This window comes from Falco peregrinus, chromosome 1 (assembly GCF_023634155.1).
Source record: "Falco peregrinus isolate bFalPer1 chromosome 1, bFalPer1.pri, whole genome shotgun sequence".
Lineage (NCBI taxonomy): Eukaryota > Metazoa > Chordata > Aves > Falconiformes > Falconidae > Falco > Falco peregrinus.
The window spans coordinates 53,989,325-54,008,416 of NC_073721.1; the positions used below are offsets into that span (position 1 = coordinate 53,989,325).

Genomic DNA, 19,092 nt, shown 5'->3' on the forward strand with positions numbered 1-19,092 from the left:
CGGCGCTGCCCGGGGCCCCAGCCCGGACGCGGCTCGGAGCTCTCCAGGGCCCCCCGACACCGGGGAAGCACGTCGCCCCTCAGGCCTCCGCGGCGGAGAGGAAAAGCCGCCTCACGGCTGCTGCCCCAACAAAGATGGCGGCGGGGGGGTGTCCGCGCGCCAGCACGAAGCCGCTCTATCCGGCCGCGCGCCCTCCTCTATGCTTTGGCGGCGGGCGCGGCCACGTGACGCTTTGAACGGCGCCGCGCGGGACCTGCGCCGGGAGGGAGCGAGGCCGCGGCGGGGGCGCGCGGGCCATCAGGTGACCCCTGTCCTCCCCCGCACCCCGCCCTCCCCAGCGGGACCCCCGGGCGGGACCCCCAGCACCCCGGGCGGAGCGGCCTCTGGGGCCCTGCTGCCGGCGGGCTGCCAGGAGCCAGCCTGCGGCCAGCACCCCCGTCCCCGCCGCGGCCGGTGCGTGTGTGTGTCCCACCCCGGGAGCGCGGGGGCCCGAGGACCCGGGCGGGGGGGTTCGTTCCGGGGCGGGGGGCGCGGCAGCAGTGCCCGGGGAGCGGGCCGGCGGGGCAGGGACCGGGCTGTGCCCCCTGAGGAGCCCGGCTGGCGGGCAGCGGCCGGGCGCGGGCCCGGGCTGCCGGGGCGCGCTCTGTGCACGGCCCCTCAGCCCGCTGAGGTAATGCCCGGCCCCCGGTTGGGGCAGCCCCGGCCCCGCGGAAACACCTGACGCCGCGGCGCAGCGGGGACGAGCCGGTGAGGGTGGGCGCCGGCCGCCCCGCTCGCCAAGGGTCGGGGGCCGTGGGGCCGTGCCCCGGGCACGCAGAGGCGCGGCGGGGAGCCCGGCGCTCGCTCCCGGGCTGCATCCCTGCAGCCACCGGCAACAGGTTGTGCTTCGGAGGCCGCTGGTGCTGTTGTGGTGCTCGGGGATCACCCCAGGCCTCGCTACAGAAATTGCAGTTGCTGAGAAGCGTCCCAGCGCGGCAGCGACTTCGAACAGACAAGTACACTGCTCTCCCATCCAAGTTAGCCTTTCACGGGGCGCGTTTTGCCCCAAAGGATAAAGCTGTACCCTTTGCGTTGGGGGAAACAATCACCAATGACATAAAGCATAAAGATGCCAATATATATAGAGAGAATGATCGTGTTGTGCTCCCGCTCCGGCTAATTCAGCGTTCCTTTCCCGGGAAGGGCTGCCTGGTTTGTGGCTTGGGCCAGGCAGCCATAGGATGGGCCATCGACTTCTGCCAGCACTCAGCTGACTTTGTAAATGGGCCGTGAGCCAAGGTCCGGGCACGAGCAGTACTTCTCAGGCACGGGCCCGGGATGAGAGCAGTGCCCGAGTGCAGCCGTCCAGCATGGATCTCGGGGGGAGTGAAGGGGTCTGGCCACTGGCATTACTGTCTTCTATTACTGTAATGTAGTGGGTTAAGTTATTAACAAAAGCCTTATTTTAATGTTGGAGCATTAAGCAGTTAATTGTTTTAACGTGCACAGTGACCTCAGCCTTCTTTCCCACAGCAACCACACCATGAACGTCCTTTCAGGGACCTCTTTAGCAAGTAAAACAAAAAATGGGAGCACTGGAATTACTGTCTGTAAGGTGTTGCTCAGCCTGGAAAGTTTTCTTTTAAGTCAGCAAGGTTTCAGGAAGTAAATTAGTTCAGTGGAATGTAGCCACAGCTTGCTCTCTGTCTTGCAGATTGGGCTTTTGAGAGATTTCCTCTGAGGCTGTATGTCACAGGCTGCCATGAGAGCTCCTTATATCCCAGGGGTCCCCACTTCCCCAAGCACAGTCAGAAGCACATGCACACAGAGTTGCATGAAACATGTTTTGTGCTTTCTTGTAAGTTTTCAGAGACCATAGTGAACCATCCCTGTCCCGTTACTTACTTAAGAATAATTATTGAAACTTGAGCTAAAAGAACCTTCTCAAGGTATTTCAGTCAGTCCCTCAGCCAGATCAGATTTACCTAAACTTTCCTAACCTGTTCTGAGAAACATCCAAGGTCTAGAACACCCATTTCCTTCCACCTGCAGAAACCTCAAGTCATTGGTAGGCAAATTTATGGTCTCATAAAAGTTGATACACATCCAAATGGCAGTTCCTTTTAGCTCAGAAACATTTTCCTAAATTGCTCTCCTCAAGTCTGTCTTGTTAATATAAAGTCTACGGCAAAATCAATCATTCCCGTCCCATCACATTGACCATTTAAGGATGATTACTGAAATTTGAGTTGAAAGAGCCTTCGGAAATGATCCAGCTATATGCAAACGCTTCAGGTTTTCACCCCCTTTTTTTTTTTTTAAGGAAGGCAGATTCATATGAATTGTACAGAAAGACACCAACTTTTTTTGAATATAGCATAAATAGATATTTCAGACACAACATGGATAATGGTACTTTTAGAGGGGTATTATTTCAGCGGCTGTTTTACAAAAAAACCCAAACTAACATTAACATGTTAGGAAGGAAAATGCAAGGGTGATGGTAATTACTAGGATCTCAAGACAGACAGTAGGCTTGCGAACTGTTGAGCTGCCAGCCAAAGTATTTAGTATAGAAAATAAGTAATTTTCACATTCACATTTTGAGAACTGATACCACTTTTCTCTACCTAAGATGAGGAAATACGTATGCCACGTGATACCATGTGGATCAGGTAAGCGCTCCTGATATGTCAAACCAATCTTGTCTTAATGAGATGACACGCAGTGCTCCACTGCTCTTTAATAATAAACCCCAGTGTTTAAAGACTGTCTGAAAAGTGACAGGGATTTCCAAGGCTTGACGGTCTCTTGTTCTGACAGTGCAAAACTGTGAGGCTCTAGCTGAGGGCAGAGCAATAGGAATACCATTTCTTGACCATATGTTTTAAAAAATAGGTTCTGTGCAACATGTTAAGTAGAGCCCACATTATAATGCAAACAAAAAATGCAGGATTTTCATAGATATGTTTGAAGCAGCTTGCAACTACTGAAGTGATATTAAAATCCATGTCGCAATTATGGCTGGAAGTTTAAAATGATGGTAACACCTTTTCAGCAAAATTGAGCTCTCAGGAGAATGATTTCTCCTGCCTTTGGGTTTTGGACTGTTCTGTGCATTATAAATCACTTTGCAAAACTGTGCACATAGGATAAGCCCTTCTAGTTAATCTTCCCCTTAACTACTGCAGGTTGCCGTTAGAAAAAATGTGGCATTTGAAGGTATAATGTATAAGGCGTTTTGGTGTCCTGAGTTAGGTAATTCTAAACTTGGCTGTGCAGGAAGGAATATACAGCAACATCAGCTTATTCCTTGAAGAATCCGTTTTTAAATGTTTGGACATAGGTTTTTCATCAGCTTCCTCTATTTCAAGAAAATAGCCGCCAAATCTGAAAGGCCAGAGGAACTTCAGAACTTGTCTTCACAAGCCTCATTTGGCAAAGACAGTTGCACACTGCAGTTCCCCTAGATGTTACGTTTAGTAATGGCCTGTTTACCAGGGAATAAAATCTCTTCCCTATGGCAATAAATGGTCAAATGCAAGTGCATTTGTCTCTCTGGTTTTGTAGGAGCGGAGATGGGTTCTTCAAGTGAAAGGCTGATGGCTGACCCTTGAAGAAATACTTGATTACCTAGCTGCTTTCTGTCCTTCCGTGTAAGACCATGTTTTTATCATTTGAAGGGTTTCCTTTTTTCTAAGACAGGCCAAAGGTGGCAGCTTGCCTTCTCTGGATGTAAACCTTAAATCTGAGTGTGCTAGTGGATGGATTTCTGTGAGATGCTAGAGAGAATTTATACCCAACGGTTGAAACCTGCTGCCTCTCTCCTCTCATAGACACAAGGAAATAGCTTTTGTTCAGATACAGCATGGTATCTCCATGGAAAAATACCTAACTATTTTCAGATGCTTCACACCAGCATTTCTTGTGGTTGTGAGAGGCTGGGGAATGGATTCAAGACCAGTTAGTGACTGGTTATAGCTATGATACTCCTGTTGCTGAATTATTTTTCTGCTGTGTTTCTCTTGTCCCAGTCTGACACTTGCCTTCAAGTGCCTTTGATTAAGGAGATGAGTGACATTGTCTGTTCTATTATCAGAATAAATTACCAGCAACTAATTTATGGACCTCACAAAAGTGCCTTTGACATGGTTAATTGTGCTCTGTTGTTCAGGTAATTGGGTTGTCAAGAAATGTTGCTTACTATATAGTTATCTCTTATAGAATATTGGCCTGTTTCATGGGAATGGACAAAATCTTTAGACTTCCAGTTCCCAAGTTGTCATGAGGACTGAGTAAGAAGGAAATAAGCATTATTCTTGAGAGTAGTGTCTGTAGCAAGAACATTTTGACTGCTATATGTTGACTGCTCATCCCTGGTTTCTGTAAGAAAGAAAATTAATTTTCTTCTACTTGCAAGTTCAGGGGACTTTGTGGTTGCCAGAATTTGCAGATTCAGCCTAAAATGGGGGGGGAAACATGATGCTTTGGACAGTATTCTTGCCAACAGTGAGATTCAGAATATTATAATTGGCTTTTTGATGTCTGAGAAGGCTAAAAGAAAGCTTGCCATTTTTTTCTGGGTATGTTGCAAAGATGAGAAGGATAAACTTGGTTCTGTCACACAGCTGGAGAACACAAAAAACACACAGAAACAACAAATGGGCAGCAGGAAGGTGTTTTTACATGTGGTGTTTTTTACAGCCAGCTTCCACACTTGACATATGCAAAAGTGAGAAAAATGCAAACAAAGGATCCTTGTGAGGCTGAAAAATAGAAGCAGCACAGGAGCTCAGGAGCTGCCTTTGGGTGTTTGTGTGAAGAGCTCCTACCTGAAAAAGTTTGGACTCTTGCTTTCCTTTATTGCTGTGAAATAGGAATTTTCTGTTTGAAATTACAGGAGGCAAAAAAATGTTCTAGCTTAAGACAGAAACAGCAAACAATCCTTTCTGATTATGCCTTCATCTGGCTGTTTCTACATGTGCTGTGTTTGAATACATGTATGTTGTCACATAGTGGTATGGCATTTTTAACTCATGTTCCTTTCTGCAGGTGAAAGGCACGTGTGAAGAAGGTTTGTTTTCTTTTTTAGTTACTGGACCTAGATCGGTGGGAGGGTTGGTACTAATAGTAGCTGCAGGAGAGTTTAGGTGATTTAGATGGCTTTTGTGTTTAGCTTTGAACACAGTGGAAATCAGGGCAGTTCTATGTGAGTGTATCTCGCTGTTCATGTCCCCGTGCTGCCCCAAGGGAATGGCACTTCCTGGGGATTCGATAAGAGATGGCCCTTCAGGTAGCAAAACCGGTATTTAATCAAAGCCCTGAAGAGTAGAAGAGCACAGACTGGGAATATTTGATGGAGAATTGCCTCAGGGAGATGCAATGTGAGATGCCATATACACAGCAGAGTACTTTTGTGTAACCTTGTGTCGCAGCTTTCTCCCTGAATATCGAGAGTCAAAACCCTGGAGCCTCAGTGTGACTGTAGCCCGAGGCGGGTCTGGCTGGCTTGAGTGTGCTCTGGCCAGCCACAGAGGAGCACACACGTGCTCATGGCTCCTGCAAGTGGTGGCCAAGTGCAGCGCAGAGCAGAGCTTGAACAGGCCCCAAGGCTGCAGATCAACCTGCCAACAGGCTGCTGGGCTTTGGTTTTCTCTAGGTCCTGCAGGAGCGGTGCTGAGTGCCGTGGGGTGGTTTTGTTTATATCCTGCTAGCTCCCAAAGTCTCATCTTGGGAAATGCTAAACCTTCTTGATTCCCATGGGAACATGGGAATTGTCTCTCAGCAACCCACATGACTGCACCACAAGTTCTGTGTCAAACAGACTTGCTTGAGTCCTGGTGTGGTTGGAATGAGGGAGCTGCACTGGTGGGAGCATGGTGACCTTTGGAAGCTCTCTGGCCTGTGACCACATCAGTTTCCCTCTATGCAGAGCTAGTTTCCTTCCTCAGAAGAACTCAGTGCTTACACCAGGAGTTTGTCCACCCAGCAGCTTTGTAGACCTCAGGGGGAAGGAATGGTTAAGGAATGGCTTTTCTCTGCCCAATTCAGTCCAAGCCCAGTACTGACAGCTGAAGGAGGGCTGTGGGCAGCCCCACTCTGCCATTTCATCTGTAGGAGCTCTGTGATTCTTAGAACTCCCCTGAGTTTTGGGTTATCAAGTGCCCCTTGTTGCAGCTGCATCAACTGCAGAATAGCTCATTTACCAAGCGCAACAACAAGCTCCTGTTTGGGCAGGATTCCACTGGTAGTCCGTGCCTGACCTGGAGACCTTTGATATTTTGGCTGGCAGACTTGTTGTCTGTGCCTTGCTTGGTATTTCCCTGTAAAATACGCTCTAGGTTGGCCTTTCCTTAGGAGTCATTGCCCTTCCTCCCACATGTTCCTGAGTCCAGGCATCACTGTGAATGCTCTTTGCTGGAAGGTCCACCCCTTTCTGCACTGAGCATGCAAACCCACTACGCGCTGCTTCCTTGCCAGACAACACAGCGTTCCAGCTTAGGAGGTGTCTCTGAGTTCCTACAGCTGGACACATCTGCGTTGCCAGTTTTGCTTCCTGCAGGGGACATTTTAAATGTACAGTACAGCTGCATACTGCCAGCATCAACACGAGCAGGAGAGGTGCAAGATACTGGGCTGCTTTGGGCTGGGATTTCCAGTGGATCCTCATATGGCTGCTTTTTGTGGCTATCTTTGCTTACTGTGACCCAGGGAGAACAAGATATATCAGAAGAGTTTGTGAACTGTTCTGATGGGAAGAGCACACTTACCTATATCATGCCTACCTTTTGATTTTGTAGATATTTTGATCTACTTCTTGCCTTTGAAGTGACATGCAGTTTTCTTTTTCCTGCTGTTTTTTAGAGAAAAAGGTTTAGAGAGACATGGAGCTTGAAAGAATCATTCGAGACACACTGACTTGCTTCATCCAGTCCCACATCCCTGCAGGAGACCTCAGGTATGTTGAGATAGGAAGACCTAATATCATTGTTCTAGCTTGCACTCTGCATTAATTGTTCCTCTGCACATTATACTGAACTCTAGCTTCGTGTTGCTTTTCCTTAAGTCAGACCTACGATGCAGGTAATTTGCACAGGCTCTGATGGGAATGCTTGAACAGCTGTCATTTAGCATTGCAGTCTAGCAATGTCATTTCTTTGACGACCAAGATGATTAATTTCCTGTCCAGTAATACACATTAGAATATGGGATTCCCTTCATTCCACAGTGTCCCCAAAGGGCTTTCTGAGCAGCATAATGCTCTATCAGGGCTCTCCCTGTTTTGAACTCTGCCTGCATGCAAGAGATATAGACACCTTGAAGCTGGAACACAGCAGCTGGTTTTGCTGCCAGTGGCAGCAGTGACACAAGTGTGGAGAGCGGCAAGCAGAGAACACTGCTTCCTATAGAAATTGCAACTTGACAGAATATGATGACCTCAGCTGAGACGCCAGTCAGCGTAGAAAAGTCAGGGTTTGAGCACCTGGAATATTCTGGTTAGCTCAGCTGAAGCATCTACAGGAGCACATCCTCTGGGCACACGCTGGGGCTTTCATTCAGTGCTGCCCAGGAATCGGGATGGCATGTAGTGTTTTATCCATAAATACTTCCCACTCAACCACTGACCACCTGCTACCTGGCTTTGCTGGTGGGATCTGCCCATAAGATACAGTCCCCACAGGTCCTTTTGCTCCGTAAGAAGGACACAAGGTTAGGGGAAATGGGGATCGAGAGAAGGAGAGAGAAAAAATGGGCCTGTTGACCCTGCTGCCAAGTCCTGTGTTCTCTCTTGTCTCCAGTGGGATGGATGATGTTTTCTTCTCTTATATCACGGGTGTCCTGGAGGAGCTGGGCTCACCAGAGTCCTCCGAGGAGACTTTTGACATGGACACCTTTGTGGAAATGATGGAGGCGTATATCCCTGGTTTTGCAAAAATCCACAGGTATGTGAATATCACTGCTTTGTATGTGCATGCCATGCACCGTGGGCCTGGACCTGAGCCCCTCAGTACCATTAAGTTCTTTTGTTATACCCAGCTGAAGAGAGATTAGTACCAAACCTGTGCCGTTATGATTAAGTCAGCCTTTGCCTGAATACACATATGCTAATCCCAGTATAGTTTGCAAGTAGGTCCTTGGCCATCTGAAATACCAGTTTGTTTTATTTGGCTTCCAATTAAACCTTGTCTTTCTATAAAGAGGTACCCAAGTAGGATAGGCTACTGCTTTTATTCCTCACACTAAGTATATAACTTCTGTCTCTTGCAGTGGGGATGTTTGTGAAATGATGTTCTCCCTCTCAGAAAGGCTTGGTGAAGCTCGCAACAAAGGTGAGTTACTCAGACAATTTCAGCACAAGAAAGTATATTCTGCACACTTTCAGTCTTAATATTTGGAGTTGAGTAATTTCATAGGATAACATACAATTTTGTTTGCCACAGTTAGGATCTCATAAGGTAACCTGAATTGATTGACAATTTTTTTAAAAAATGTTTTAAAATATTTGGGGGTTTGGTATCAACACATGGGAGGTTTGCGTCATATGGAATACTGTCTAAGACATACTGGGGTGAAAAACACTTGATCAGTTCTCCAGACACCTCTGTTGAGATCGGATCCAGAGTAGTAACAAAGACATAGCAGATGCAGGGCTGCTTGTTGAAATTCTGCTGTAGGTTAATTCTGAAAGTGCAGATTTCTGCCTGCCTCTGATGGTCATCTGCCTAAGTGACACTATCACTGGGCAGCCCATGTCAGGTGCATCATCGAACAGAGAATCCAGCTGATCACATACATGTATCACTTCTAGACTCCGAGCATCCTCAAAGCTCACTTCCCATTCACCCATGAACCCTGGCACATGCAAAATGAGCAATGATGTGCTCTGGCCTGCAGGACTGCAGAAGACCACACTTATTCCAGTGGCACTTTTTAACCTCAGCATTTACAGATCAGATGGATTGCTATATTAATTATCCTCAAAGGTACTTCCCACTAAAGAACAGACAGGTGAAGTGCCTAGATATTAAACCTTGCAGGACACACCAGTCTGCGTGTTGCTTATCTAGCAACATCACTGCTCTCTCACCAGAAGTCTACAGTGTAGAACAGACAGACCCGTCTTTTATCTTTCTTGAACCTGACAAAATCTACTGCTTTGCTCTGGTCCCCTGCATCCTACCCTTTGAGAATCCTGATGTAGTTGAAGTGTGGAAGGACAGCACTATCCGGTTTTAGAGAGGACAGAACAAAGGTGAAATGATTTTTCTTACAGAAAGAGCCTGTAAAGAGAGGTGCATCAGAGTAACCTGATCACAGGATGTGTTGGCTCACCTACAGGGCATCTTCCCAAATTTAAAATCAAAACCGCACCTTAGTTCAAAGTTAGAGCAAACACCAGGGAATTCTTGGAAATGTAACGAAAATACCTGAAGTATCCACAACCAAAGCACTAGAGGGCCGAGAACTGACAGGTAGAACTGAATTCACAAGCAGCCCATGCCCTTTAAGGCCTGGCAGTGCAATGCTCAGGTACTCCAGCATGCACCAGCACAGCCTTCCTGCAGGTCAGTGGTGAGCAGAGCTGCAGCTGTGCCTACTGAGGGCAGGAGGAACAGTAGTACTTCCCAGTCTTGGCACTTGAGAAGCAGTTTGCTCTGGCAAACAATGCGCCAGCAGTCTAATGCCAACAGAAAGCACAGAGCTGCAGCCTTAGTGGGACTGTTCCTCAGGAGATATCACTATGTCTTTAAGAAAAACCTGGCCAAAAGGCTGTGGAAAGCAGGAGTGAATCACCCTCTGAAGACCTGACCAAGGGCCAGGAGCCTGGAGCTGGAGCCTGCAATGGGGAAAGGCTGTGCACACTAACAGACGGAGCCGGGTCCCAGGTATGAGCACCCCGCAGAGGAGCAGGAGCACTGGGGACAGTCACCTGGCACTAGGCTACCAGCACCGCCTGATGGCATTTTCTGGGTCTGGAAGGAACCACAGCATAGGCTGTGACACATCATCACTGGTGTCTGATCTGCACCATTGTATGGCCTGAACAAGACTGTCAGTAAGTGGAAAAAGAAAATGACATGCTGACAGAAGAGTATGAGCCATCACTCTGGCTCATCCTTTCCAGCCACTGGAGAGGATGAGCCAGAGCAGTGGTTGAGAGAACCTGTCCCAGTGCCCTCAGAGATCCCGCAGCAGAACTGTGGGGATGCCTCTGCAGCCCTAGCCGGGCTCTACCCAGCTTCACCCTGTTCTGCTGTCACTCCACAGTTTGAGCTGCATCACCTTTTCTCACCTGCTATCACACAGGATCTGCACAGGAAACGGTCACATCTGAGTGTCAGTCCCAAAGACGCCAGTCCCCGCCCTCTGTGACCTGTGCTGTGCACTTACTGAGCTGTACAACACCAAGTCATTGGCCCAGTGGTCCCGATCCTGCAGCACCACTTAGTATGACCCATGCTACAGGCATTGCAGCACCTAGCAGATCCCTGCTCCCATTCTGCTTGCTCTTTCTGCAGTGCTGATCTGATCTCTTCCTGCTCTGCAGTGCAGTCATTCCATGGCCACAGCCTTCTAGCAAATGCTGCTGCTGCACTTCTGCTGTAGCCACAGGCCACTGCTTAGCAGTCCCTTCCCTTTCTGATCAAAGCACACATCAGAAGGTGAGCAGGTGTTCAGACATTCGCACCAGTGTCCAGAAAGCGCACTCCTAAGGAGATGCATAGTATGGCCAAACAGATGAGCCAGTTCACAGCAGCCCTACTTTAAAGAAAGTTGAAATACAGGGGGAGGAGATTAAGGAAGAGTGAGGCTTTGTCCTTGCAAAGATACAATACCCTGTTAGCTTCAGGAATGGGGTTTAGTCACGTTTGTAAGGAGAGCGAGCCTTCAGCTAAGGGCAATCTGAATTTCCTGACAATGCAAAACCAGAGAGGGTATTTTCAATAGCCCTTTCCTCACCATGTCCCCAGCTTACCTCTGTCTCTTGCTCCAACTAGGCAGGTGATGACTTGAAGGATGGGGTGGACCTGCTACTAGAGATGTTCCCAGCCTGTACCATGAGCCAGGCAGAGAAGGCACTCGCCATGGCCTTGGGGAACTTGGAGGAGGCAGTGCAGTTAATTGTGGAGGAGAAGGTGGAAACTGGCCCAGCAGGTGCGAGTGTGAAGGTACTGTACTCTGAGTTGGGTGGCAGCGGGACAAGGAATGGGGCAGAGCTTGGGGACACGCAGGTGTCCACTGTCTGCTGCAAGCAGAAGCTCTGACCACAAGAACTTTCTGTGCAGTGAGCCAGAGCAACAGCCCTTCTCCCTGCCTTGGCTGCCTGGGTACAGGCTGTGCCCACAGCTGAGCCAGCAACCCAGCAGAGCTGTGGCTGGCACTCCCCTCCCCACAGGGGCTGGGGTGCTCCACCAGCAGCTGGGCTCACTGAGCTAGCAGGGGCGTAACTGTATAGCCCATGTGTTGTGCTGCTCACGCACCCACCTTCTCTCCTCCCAGGAACTGACACGGCCCCGCAGAGCACCCAACCATGAGGAACTAAAACAGGTTATCCTACAGAAGTAAGTACCCAGTAGCAACAAACCCCTTATCCTGCTCACAATAAAGGAAGAGGTGGCAGTTTGGGGAAGGTCAGAATGGCAATGTGGTCTATGAAGAACTGGGGGTGTACGGTGCTTAGTAAGGATGCTGTGAAGCTTATTTGGGTATAGCTGAACACATTTAAGTACAAATAACAATCATCAGGTGGGAAAAAAACCAACCAAACAAAACAGGTTTGGGTTTGTTTCAGAGCTCTGGCAAAGAAACAGGTTACCTGTACCAGCTGGGTCACAGCACTGGCTGTGTGTGAGGTTTCAGCCTCCTTACGGGTACAGTGTAAATCACAGTGCTGTCACCCGAGGTCCTGGTTAAAGGTTCAAGGCACAGGCACCATGCTGCAGCTCAGGTAACACATGGTGACTTGTCAAACTACAGCAACTCATTCATACCTCCAGCCTTGGAGACATTCCAAACAAGGCTAAAGATATCTTTAAGAGACTGCCTGTACAGCAACACTGGGAAGATTAAATCTCAGTTTCTGGAGGTGTGAATTCAATGCATTTAAAGAAACCTCTCTGAAGTCCCCCTATGGACTTCATGGAAATGAAAGTGGCTTTATATTGGTTTACCTCCATTCATTTCCAAAAGCACTTAATTCTCAATAGGAGAACCCACACTGTGGTTTCATCGATCTGCTTTAAGATCTCGGCTTTCATGAGTATCCTCCTGTGGGCATGCAGATTCCACACAGCTATCCAGTCACATCTTTTCTACCACTTTACATCCTCCCCAGTGACAGAATAAACAGCTGATGAGCTAGGGAAGGTAAAACAAGGCAGAATGGCATCCAAGCAGAATTAGCAATCCCTGCCCTTGCCTGTCTCCCACACAGGCTTCTTTCAGAGTGACATGCAAGGGGACAAAAAAAGCGCCAGCTGCTAGTTGTTTCTGGGAACTTCACTTTAATGACACTTTGGCAACATCCTGTACTTTTAAACATCACTCAAGCACAGGTACAGAGAGCAGATCACCATAGCCGAAGATACACATGAGCAACTATACTAACTACTGAGGGAGAAGTCATGGTCAGCTGTGCTGTCTGCCTGCTAAACCAGCACCAAAGTCTCAAGAGCAGTAACTCAGCAGTACAGCAAGCAAGTGCTTGGGCCCTGATGTTTCAGTCACATAAGGAATGAAGTAATGCTTTTATCAAGCTGCTTCCAGCACAGACCTGTTTTGTAGTCAAGCAGTAGGTGGGAGCATGAAAGGAACACCATCTCTTCAGGGCAGAAGCAGCCAGCTTGGTCCTGTAATCTCACTTCTGTCTCCTTTGGCTGCCATCACTTCAGCTGAGGAGCAAAGCTGCCCCAGTGGCACAGCACACCAGACCTCGGCACCTCTCTCAGTTCTATGGTGGCTATTGGCATTCTCGACAGCCCAAGATTTCAGTAACCTTCACATATGGCCAAGGATGCTATTCGAGGAGAATCCTGCTGGATTCTCACCAGAAGGATGACACACTTCTTGCCCATTGAGGGGAATGTTAAGTGCTCCTATCTGCAGTCTAGGGAAGTAGGACACATGGCACAGCCACAAACCAGCGAGGGGAGAAAGGACATAGGCTGTGAACAGCCCCAGGTGATGACGTTAGAGCATTCACTAAATGCTGCTTGTGTTTCAGATACATGATGGTGGATAGCGCAGATGATCAGAAAACACATCGGCCAGCTCCACCCAAAGAGGTAAGAGCAGTCCCAGCTCACCAGGAGTTTGAATGTCCTTTGGCTAGAAGGTTTAAAAAACAGTCTGCAAGTCCAAAGAGCAATGGGACAGGCCAAAGGCAGGTCCATTGACAGAGCCTGCTAGTCAGCAGAGAGGGAAGTTTAGCTTAGCTAAGGTGCTGCAGGGTCTATCAGTTCCTGCCATTCATGACTAGCATGGCTCCTGCTCCTCCATCAGTCAGCTTCCTTCCCAGTTTTGGCCAATTCCCAACATAAATAGTGGGTAAAGCAGCCCATCCCAATCTTCTGCACCTGCCCCCCCAAAGCACAGCTCTGCTTCTGCTCATCCCTTGCCTTCCCTAATAGTGTGGCTGTCCATCCACTTGGTGTTAATGTCCTTACTCTCCAGGCTCCCAAGAAGTTGATCCGCTATATTGATAACCAGGTGGTGAGTACAAAGGGAGAGAGGTACAAAGACATCAAGAAGCCGGAGAGTGAGGAGATGAAGAGAACCTACATCAGCCTCAAACCAGCCAGGAAGTACAAGTTCCACTGACAGCCTGGTCCTCCTGCTCTTCAGCCCCCACCTTGCCAGCCAGGCACAGCAGGATGGACACGTGGCACTAGGGATGAGGCGGCAACTCCACCTGCCACTAACTGGAACTAACCTGGGAGCCAGGACACTGCTTTCAGCTTCCTCAACTAACCCGGCTGATGAGGAGACTTCTCTCCTTGTGTAGCTGTCCCTCTGCCCCCAGGGGCACACCACAGTGGCTCTCCAGGGCCCGGGCATTCTCCGCTATTCCTTGCATGGGACATTTTTAGGTCTAAGATGTGGCTTGTGCTTTTGCAGCAAGCTTTTTACAAGTCAATATGCACTGTTGCTTTAAACTGAGTGCCAGTGTTAATAAAGATGATGTGAGTTGGTGTGTAGTTCAATCAGAGCATGCACATGCTTTACAGACACCACCTCAAATCACTCCTGGGGCCAAAGATAGGAGCAGGGTCATCCTTTCTTCCCCTAATTACTCTCTTCATGTTGTTCACCGCAAGATGTGGCTGCTGTTTAGTTAACCACCTAACGGATACAAGGGCTGAGGCTGCACTCCAGACCAGAGCTAGGCTCTCCCTGCCCACACAACCTGGAGCACTCATAAACTCAGCTGACAGCATGGCCAAGGCTCCTGCCGTTTCACAGAGCTGTTGAGTGCCAAAGCTCCAGCCACGCGACATGGGGCAGGATACAGTAGCAGGCCTGGGCGCTACTGAAACGTTAAGTCAGAAGCTGGAAGAAACAAATGGCAATGACCAACTGCTTTCAGTGACAGCACAGCTTGGTTTGGTGTTTTTCTGTCAGTGAAACTGCAGTTAGGAGCACGTTCTCCCTGAAAACAGCTCCCACCTTGCACTAACCTAAACCTGTGCCCTAGGGCTAGCCAGACACACCGCCTGCGCCAGGGCTGTGCCAGCCCTTTGGTGCCAGGCTGGCTGCGGCCACGGGCTGGAGCTGAGCTTGCTCTGCCCTCCTGGAGCCCAGAGGGGCCTGCCCTCTGCCAAGAGGAAGGCTGGCAGCTTTTCTTCTCTCTGCTCCAGCTGGCCTGGTTTGTTCCACAGCTCTGCTGGCATGCCCTGCACACCCACCCCGGGGGACAGTCCCCATCCAACACTCTCCTGCTCTCTGGACAGCTGCCGCTTAGAGATTTAAAATACAACAAATAATAAATCCTGTCTATTAGCTGGCCTGGCCAAGGCCTGTTCAGCACCATGGTGTTCCTGCAAGTCACTAGCTCGCTCTCCATGCTACTGCAGAGGGAGTAACTTTCCCCAGAGGCACCAACGAAGCTCACGAACACCCAGCGGCTGCTAAACAGCCTCAGAGGAAAAAGAGTGAGCCCCACTCGGGCCAGCCTTGCCAACGGGACCAACCTCTCCCTCTGCACATCTCCACAGCAGCCAGTTCCGGCATCCTCCCAGGATCCCAGCATCGCTCAGTCCCCCCCCTCCCCAGCAGCAGCAGTTCTAGATCTGGAGGTTGATGAAAGGGGCAAAGCCAACCACATCCTGCAGGAGAACGAGAGCCCTCTGCAGCGGAGGCTCCACATCCAGCTCCACCCCACGGCTTCGCAGAATGCTCAGGCTGGACTCGGCCACGTTGTGGCAATGCTTCACCTTCAGCGAGCGCAGCTTGGGACAGTACTCGGCCAGGACTCTGCCAAGAAAGAGAGCACATGCAGGTTGCAAGCCGGGACTCCTTAAATGCACCACTCACTCCCTTCTCTACTCCCAGCAGCCCAGCAGAACTGCCAGACATGCACCATCCTTTGGGAGCCACACTTGGCTGATCAGAGAGAAACCCAAGGGACATGGTCAGATCCCAGACCTACCCTCCATGACATACTGGGAAATCTGCTGTTAGCAGCACACAGTGCCTCTCCCACAGGGCCCGCTCATGGCTTCTGCCCCAGACCGAGCTCTCATTGCTTTCAGCATGCAAGAGATCTGACTTTTCCTCTCTCCACTCCAGACACCTGCCATCCCCACCGTGGCTCCCCCCATTGCTCAGTACCTGATGGAGTCACTCTTGACTCGCAGACATCCTGTGAGGTCCAGGTGCTCCAGCTCAGGGCAGGACTTGGCAATCTCCTCGACTGCCACGTCACCCACGTTGGCATTGACAGCCAGTGACAGAGACTTGAGCCTGCTGCACTTCTGCACCAGATAGCAGATAGCCTCGTCCTTCAGCTGGCGACAGGCTGTCAGGTCCACAGCCTCCAGCGCCTTGCAGTGGTCAGCCAGGCTGCGCAGGGACAGGCTGTCCACCCACTCGCAGTGAGCCAGGGAGAGCCGGCGCAGGTTGGGGCAGCTCAGCGAAATGGCCACCAGCGCATGGCGGCTAAGCTGGGCACAGCCCTTCAGCTGGATCTGGTGCAGGTGGTGGTTCTGCCCGATGACCGGGAGCAGCTCCCTGTCCGTCAGCCAGTCGGAGCAGTTCTGGAGCACCAGCTGCTGCAGTACTTCGTTGTCCTTCAGCAGATTAACGAAAGCAGCTCGAGGGATGGCAGGTCCAATCTGTGTGGGGAACCCAGAAAGAATGAGGCATCCCCCAGGGTTTCAGGTCAGCATGATCCTCACCAAAGACTCTCTCCTGTCTGCTCTTCCGCTGTGACAGGGGTGACCAAAGCTGCCCCCTCTCCTCATCCCAGGGCAAATCCCACCATGAGGCTCTCCTCCCCTTGTGCCAAGGCTACTGCCACAAGATAGAAGGTGCTCTGCTTTCTCCATCCCCCATCATCACACTTGCATTTTTATATATATATATATATATACACACACACACCCATGATTAGCTCCACACCTCTGCTCTCTAAACACTCTGTCTCCTCACAGAACAGCAGCTACTCCTGCCTTTCAAGTCCCAGGCTGTGTCTCTCAGGGCTAGCACAAGCCTTCCCTGAAGAGAGTTATCTCCCACCAGATGCACCCTATTGCACAGCCTCCCTGAGGATCAACAGGCTGTGCCACCCTGAAGCTGGCTTGTGTTTCTGCCAGCCAGTGCCTCAGAATGGCCTGGGTGGAGCTTCCAGGCTCACTCCTCCCAATGCCTCTTGCTAAAGACACTGGCATTGCTGGGCCCTGAATCACCACCTCTCCTCCCCAAGCCCATCTGTCCAGTCTGACACGCAAGCCATTAACCCAAGCTCCTGAGCAGAAACTGGCCTCCTTGCCAGGGATTTCTTCTCCCCACACAGTCTGACGCTCCCCTGTTAGCTCCAGAGCAGCAGGACACCTGTGTCTCCCCCAGCCTCAGAGCCACCCAATACCTGGCTTGAGTCAAAGCAGCGCATATTGGCCAGGTACAGCTGGATGAGAGACTGGAAGGACTTGCTGACCCTCTGCAGGCTCAGGAGCTGCTGCAGCGGTAGGTGACAGAGGATATGTGGAACCAAGATGTCTTCCCAGGGCAGGTCCAGGAGGCATCCCCTGGAGGGGGTCAAACTCATCATCAGACGCCAGGGAGCCAGGCTGCGGTGGGAGCCAGGCTAGATCACCTCACACGTGCTGCTGGGTGCCTCTAGGATGAGCAGAGAGACATACAGACTCAGTGACATCTCCCACAGCCAGCCCACAGCGTAAAACCAACCCTCGGCCAGCCGTCAGCGGGGCACGCGCCCGCCTGTCACCCGTGTCACCTCCCGCCCAGCCTGGCACCTTCACTGCTCGGGCACCCAAGCCCGCCCGCCCGCAGTGCCCTTCAGGAGAGCTAGGGGGGTGCGGGGGGTGCCACCAGCTGCTTCGGGAACCCGTGTGCCCCCGGGCAGCAGCAAGGGGGCTGCGGCACCACCCCGCCTGGCGGCTGCCCCTGCGCCCCGCGCCGGCCGCTCGGGCATCCTGCGAGGGAGGCGGGCAGCGGCCAGGCTCCGCGCCCGCCCAGCGAGGGGTCGCCCAGCGAGGGGTCTCCCCTCGAGGAGCAGCATCCCCGCGGAGACGAGGGGAAGGGCAGCGCCGAGGGTCCGCGGCGGCTGAGGGCTGCAGGACCCGCAGCTAAGGCGGGAGGGGGGGGGGGGGCGGGGCTCGCCCGCGGCCGTGCCTCCCCCAGGCCCGGCTCCCGGGCCCGGCTCCCGGTCTGCCCCCCCGCCGCGGGAGACCCGCCAGGACCCACGCCAGGACCCACGCCATCCCCCCGCCGCCGGGCGCCACGACGAGGCGCCAGCCCTGCCCCAGCCCCCGGCCCGGTACCTGCCGCCCTGCCGGGCCGCTCCATACCGCCAGCCCCGCCCCCGGCGTCCAGGTGTGACGTCACGCCGGCGGGCGGAAGTGCGCATGCCCCCGGCCCCGCCCCGCCGGCGGCGCGTAGCCTAGCAGCAGGGCCCGGCCGAGGGCGGCACCGGGAGCCTTCAGACAGCGGCGGCCCTCGGGGCGGCAGGGGAGCGCTCGGCCCTGCCAGGCCGGGGCGGCGGACGGAAGAGAGCGGCTCCGGCCCTGCGGACGAGCCAGCGGCACCCGGCGGCCGCAGCTCCGGCCGATGTCCCAGCGGGCTCGGTAGCGCCGCTCCCCGTGCGCACCGCTCGTCCCCGTTCCCCAGTTAGCCCAGGTCCCCGGCGCACAGCAGTTTTCTGGCGCACCCTGGCCGCTCCAGCCCCAGGCTGGCCAGCCCCCCGGTGCGCTCCGGTCCCGGCGCGCCCCGACTGTCCCGTCCCGCGGCGGGCGGCTCCGCGCATGCGCGGCGGCGCTGTCCGTTCAGCACCACGCGGAGCCGGGACTGCCGCGACCCGCCGCTGCCGGTGAGCGACGGCCCCGCCAGACACCCCACCCCCACCCCGCCCGCGGGAACCGAGGAACCCCCGGGAAAGGCCAGACCCCGCTTCTCACGCTTCTCACGGCACCCCCGCCGGGCCCCGCTCCTCCGCCAGTACGGGGCTGTCCCCCGCCCGGGCCTGGGACGAGACGGGTGCTGTCCGCCCACGGCCCACCGCCCCCAGGCAGCATCCCCCCACCCTGCCAACCAGCCCCTCGCGCTTCGTTCCCTCTCCGGTGACCCCGCAGCCCCGGGGAGCGAGCGGGGCCTGTCCCTTACCGGCAGCCCCCGCGGAGAAGAGGCCCGGGGGCCCGGGCTCCTGCCGGCGCCGTTGCCATAACGACTGCGCAGAAACAGACGCTGCTTTCCGCGCTGCCGGGCCTCGGGGCGGGCCCCTCCCCGCCGGTACCGGAGGAGCGACCCCATTCCTGGGGGGAGCGGAGCCCGGCCACCTTGTGCAGTGTGGAGCTGCTGGCGGCAGGTGCCGTACAAGGATCCACCTGGCAAAAGAGCAGGGCCCGCATACGGTGAAAGAGTCCCTGATTCATGGAA

At 52.7% G+C, this 19,092-nt stretch overlaps 2 protein-coding genes across 4 annotated transcripts; one reads left to right on the plus strand and one right to left on the minus strand.

Annotated features, from left to right (window-relative positions):
- Positions 1 to 206: 206 nt before the first annotated feature.
- CUEDC2 (CUE domain containing 2) lies at positions 207 to 14,183 on the plus strand. 2 transcript variants are annotated; one of them, XM_055816218.1, is made up of 9 exons: positions 207 to 301; positions 6,844 to 6,937; positions 7,779 to 7,922; positions 8,248 to 8,309; positions 9,733 to 9,866; positions 10,980 to 11,150; positions 11,482 to 11,543; positions 13,205 to 13,265; positions 13,654 to 14,183. In XM_055816218.1, the coding sequence occupies exons 2-9, from the start codon at positions 6,864 to 6,866 to the stop codon at positions 13,798 to 13,800; spliced, it is 855 nt and encodes a 284-aa protein (XP_055672193.1). In that variant the 5' UTR covers positions 207 to 301; positions 6,844 to 6,863; the 3' UTR covers positions 13,801 to 14,183. The 2 variants fall into 2 exon arrangements, with proteins under 2 accessions (XP_055672193.1, XP_055672189.1); XM_055816214.1 differs by having other exon boundaries at positions 229 to 453.
- FBXL15 (F-box and leucine rich repeat protein 15) lies at positions 12,463 to 18,867 on the minus strand. Of its 2 annotated transcripts, none has more exons than XM_055816208.1 (4): positions 18,820 to 18,867; positions 17,066 to 17,316; positions 15,811 to 16,313; positions 12,463 to 15,453 (listed from the first exon to the last, which is right to left on the minus strand). In XM_055816208.1, exons 2-4 carry the CDS (start codon positions 17,246 to 17,248, stop codon positions 15,264 to 15,266), a joined length of 876 nt encoding a protein of 291 aa, XP_055672183.1. In that variant the 5' UTR covers positions 17,249 to 17,316; positions 18,820 to 18,867; the 3' UTR covers positions 12,463 to 15,263. The 2 variants fall into 2 exon arrangements, with proteins under 2 accessions (XP_055672183.1, XP_055672177.1); XM_055816202.1 differs by lacking the exon at positions 18,820 to 18,867 and adding an exon at positions 17,982 to 18,404.
- Between the last annotated feature and the right edge of the window lie 225 nt (positions 18,868 to 19,092).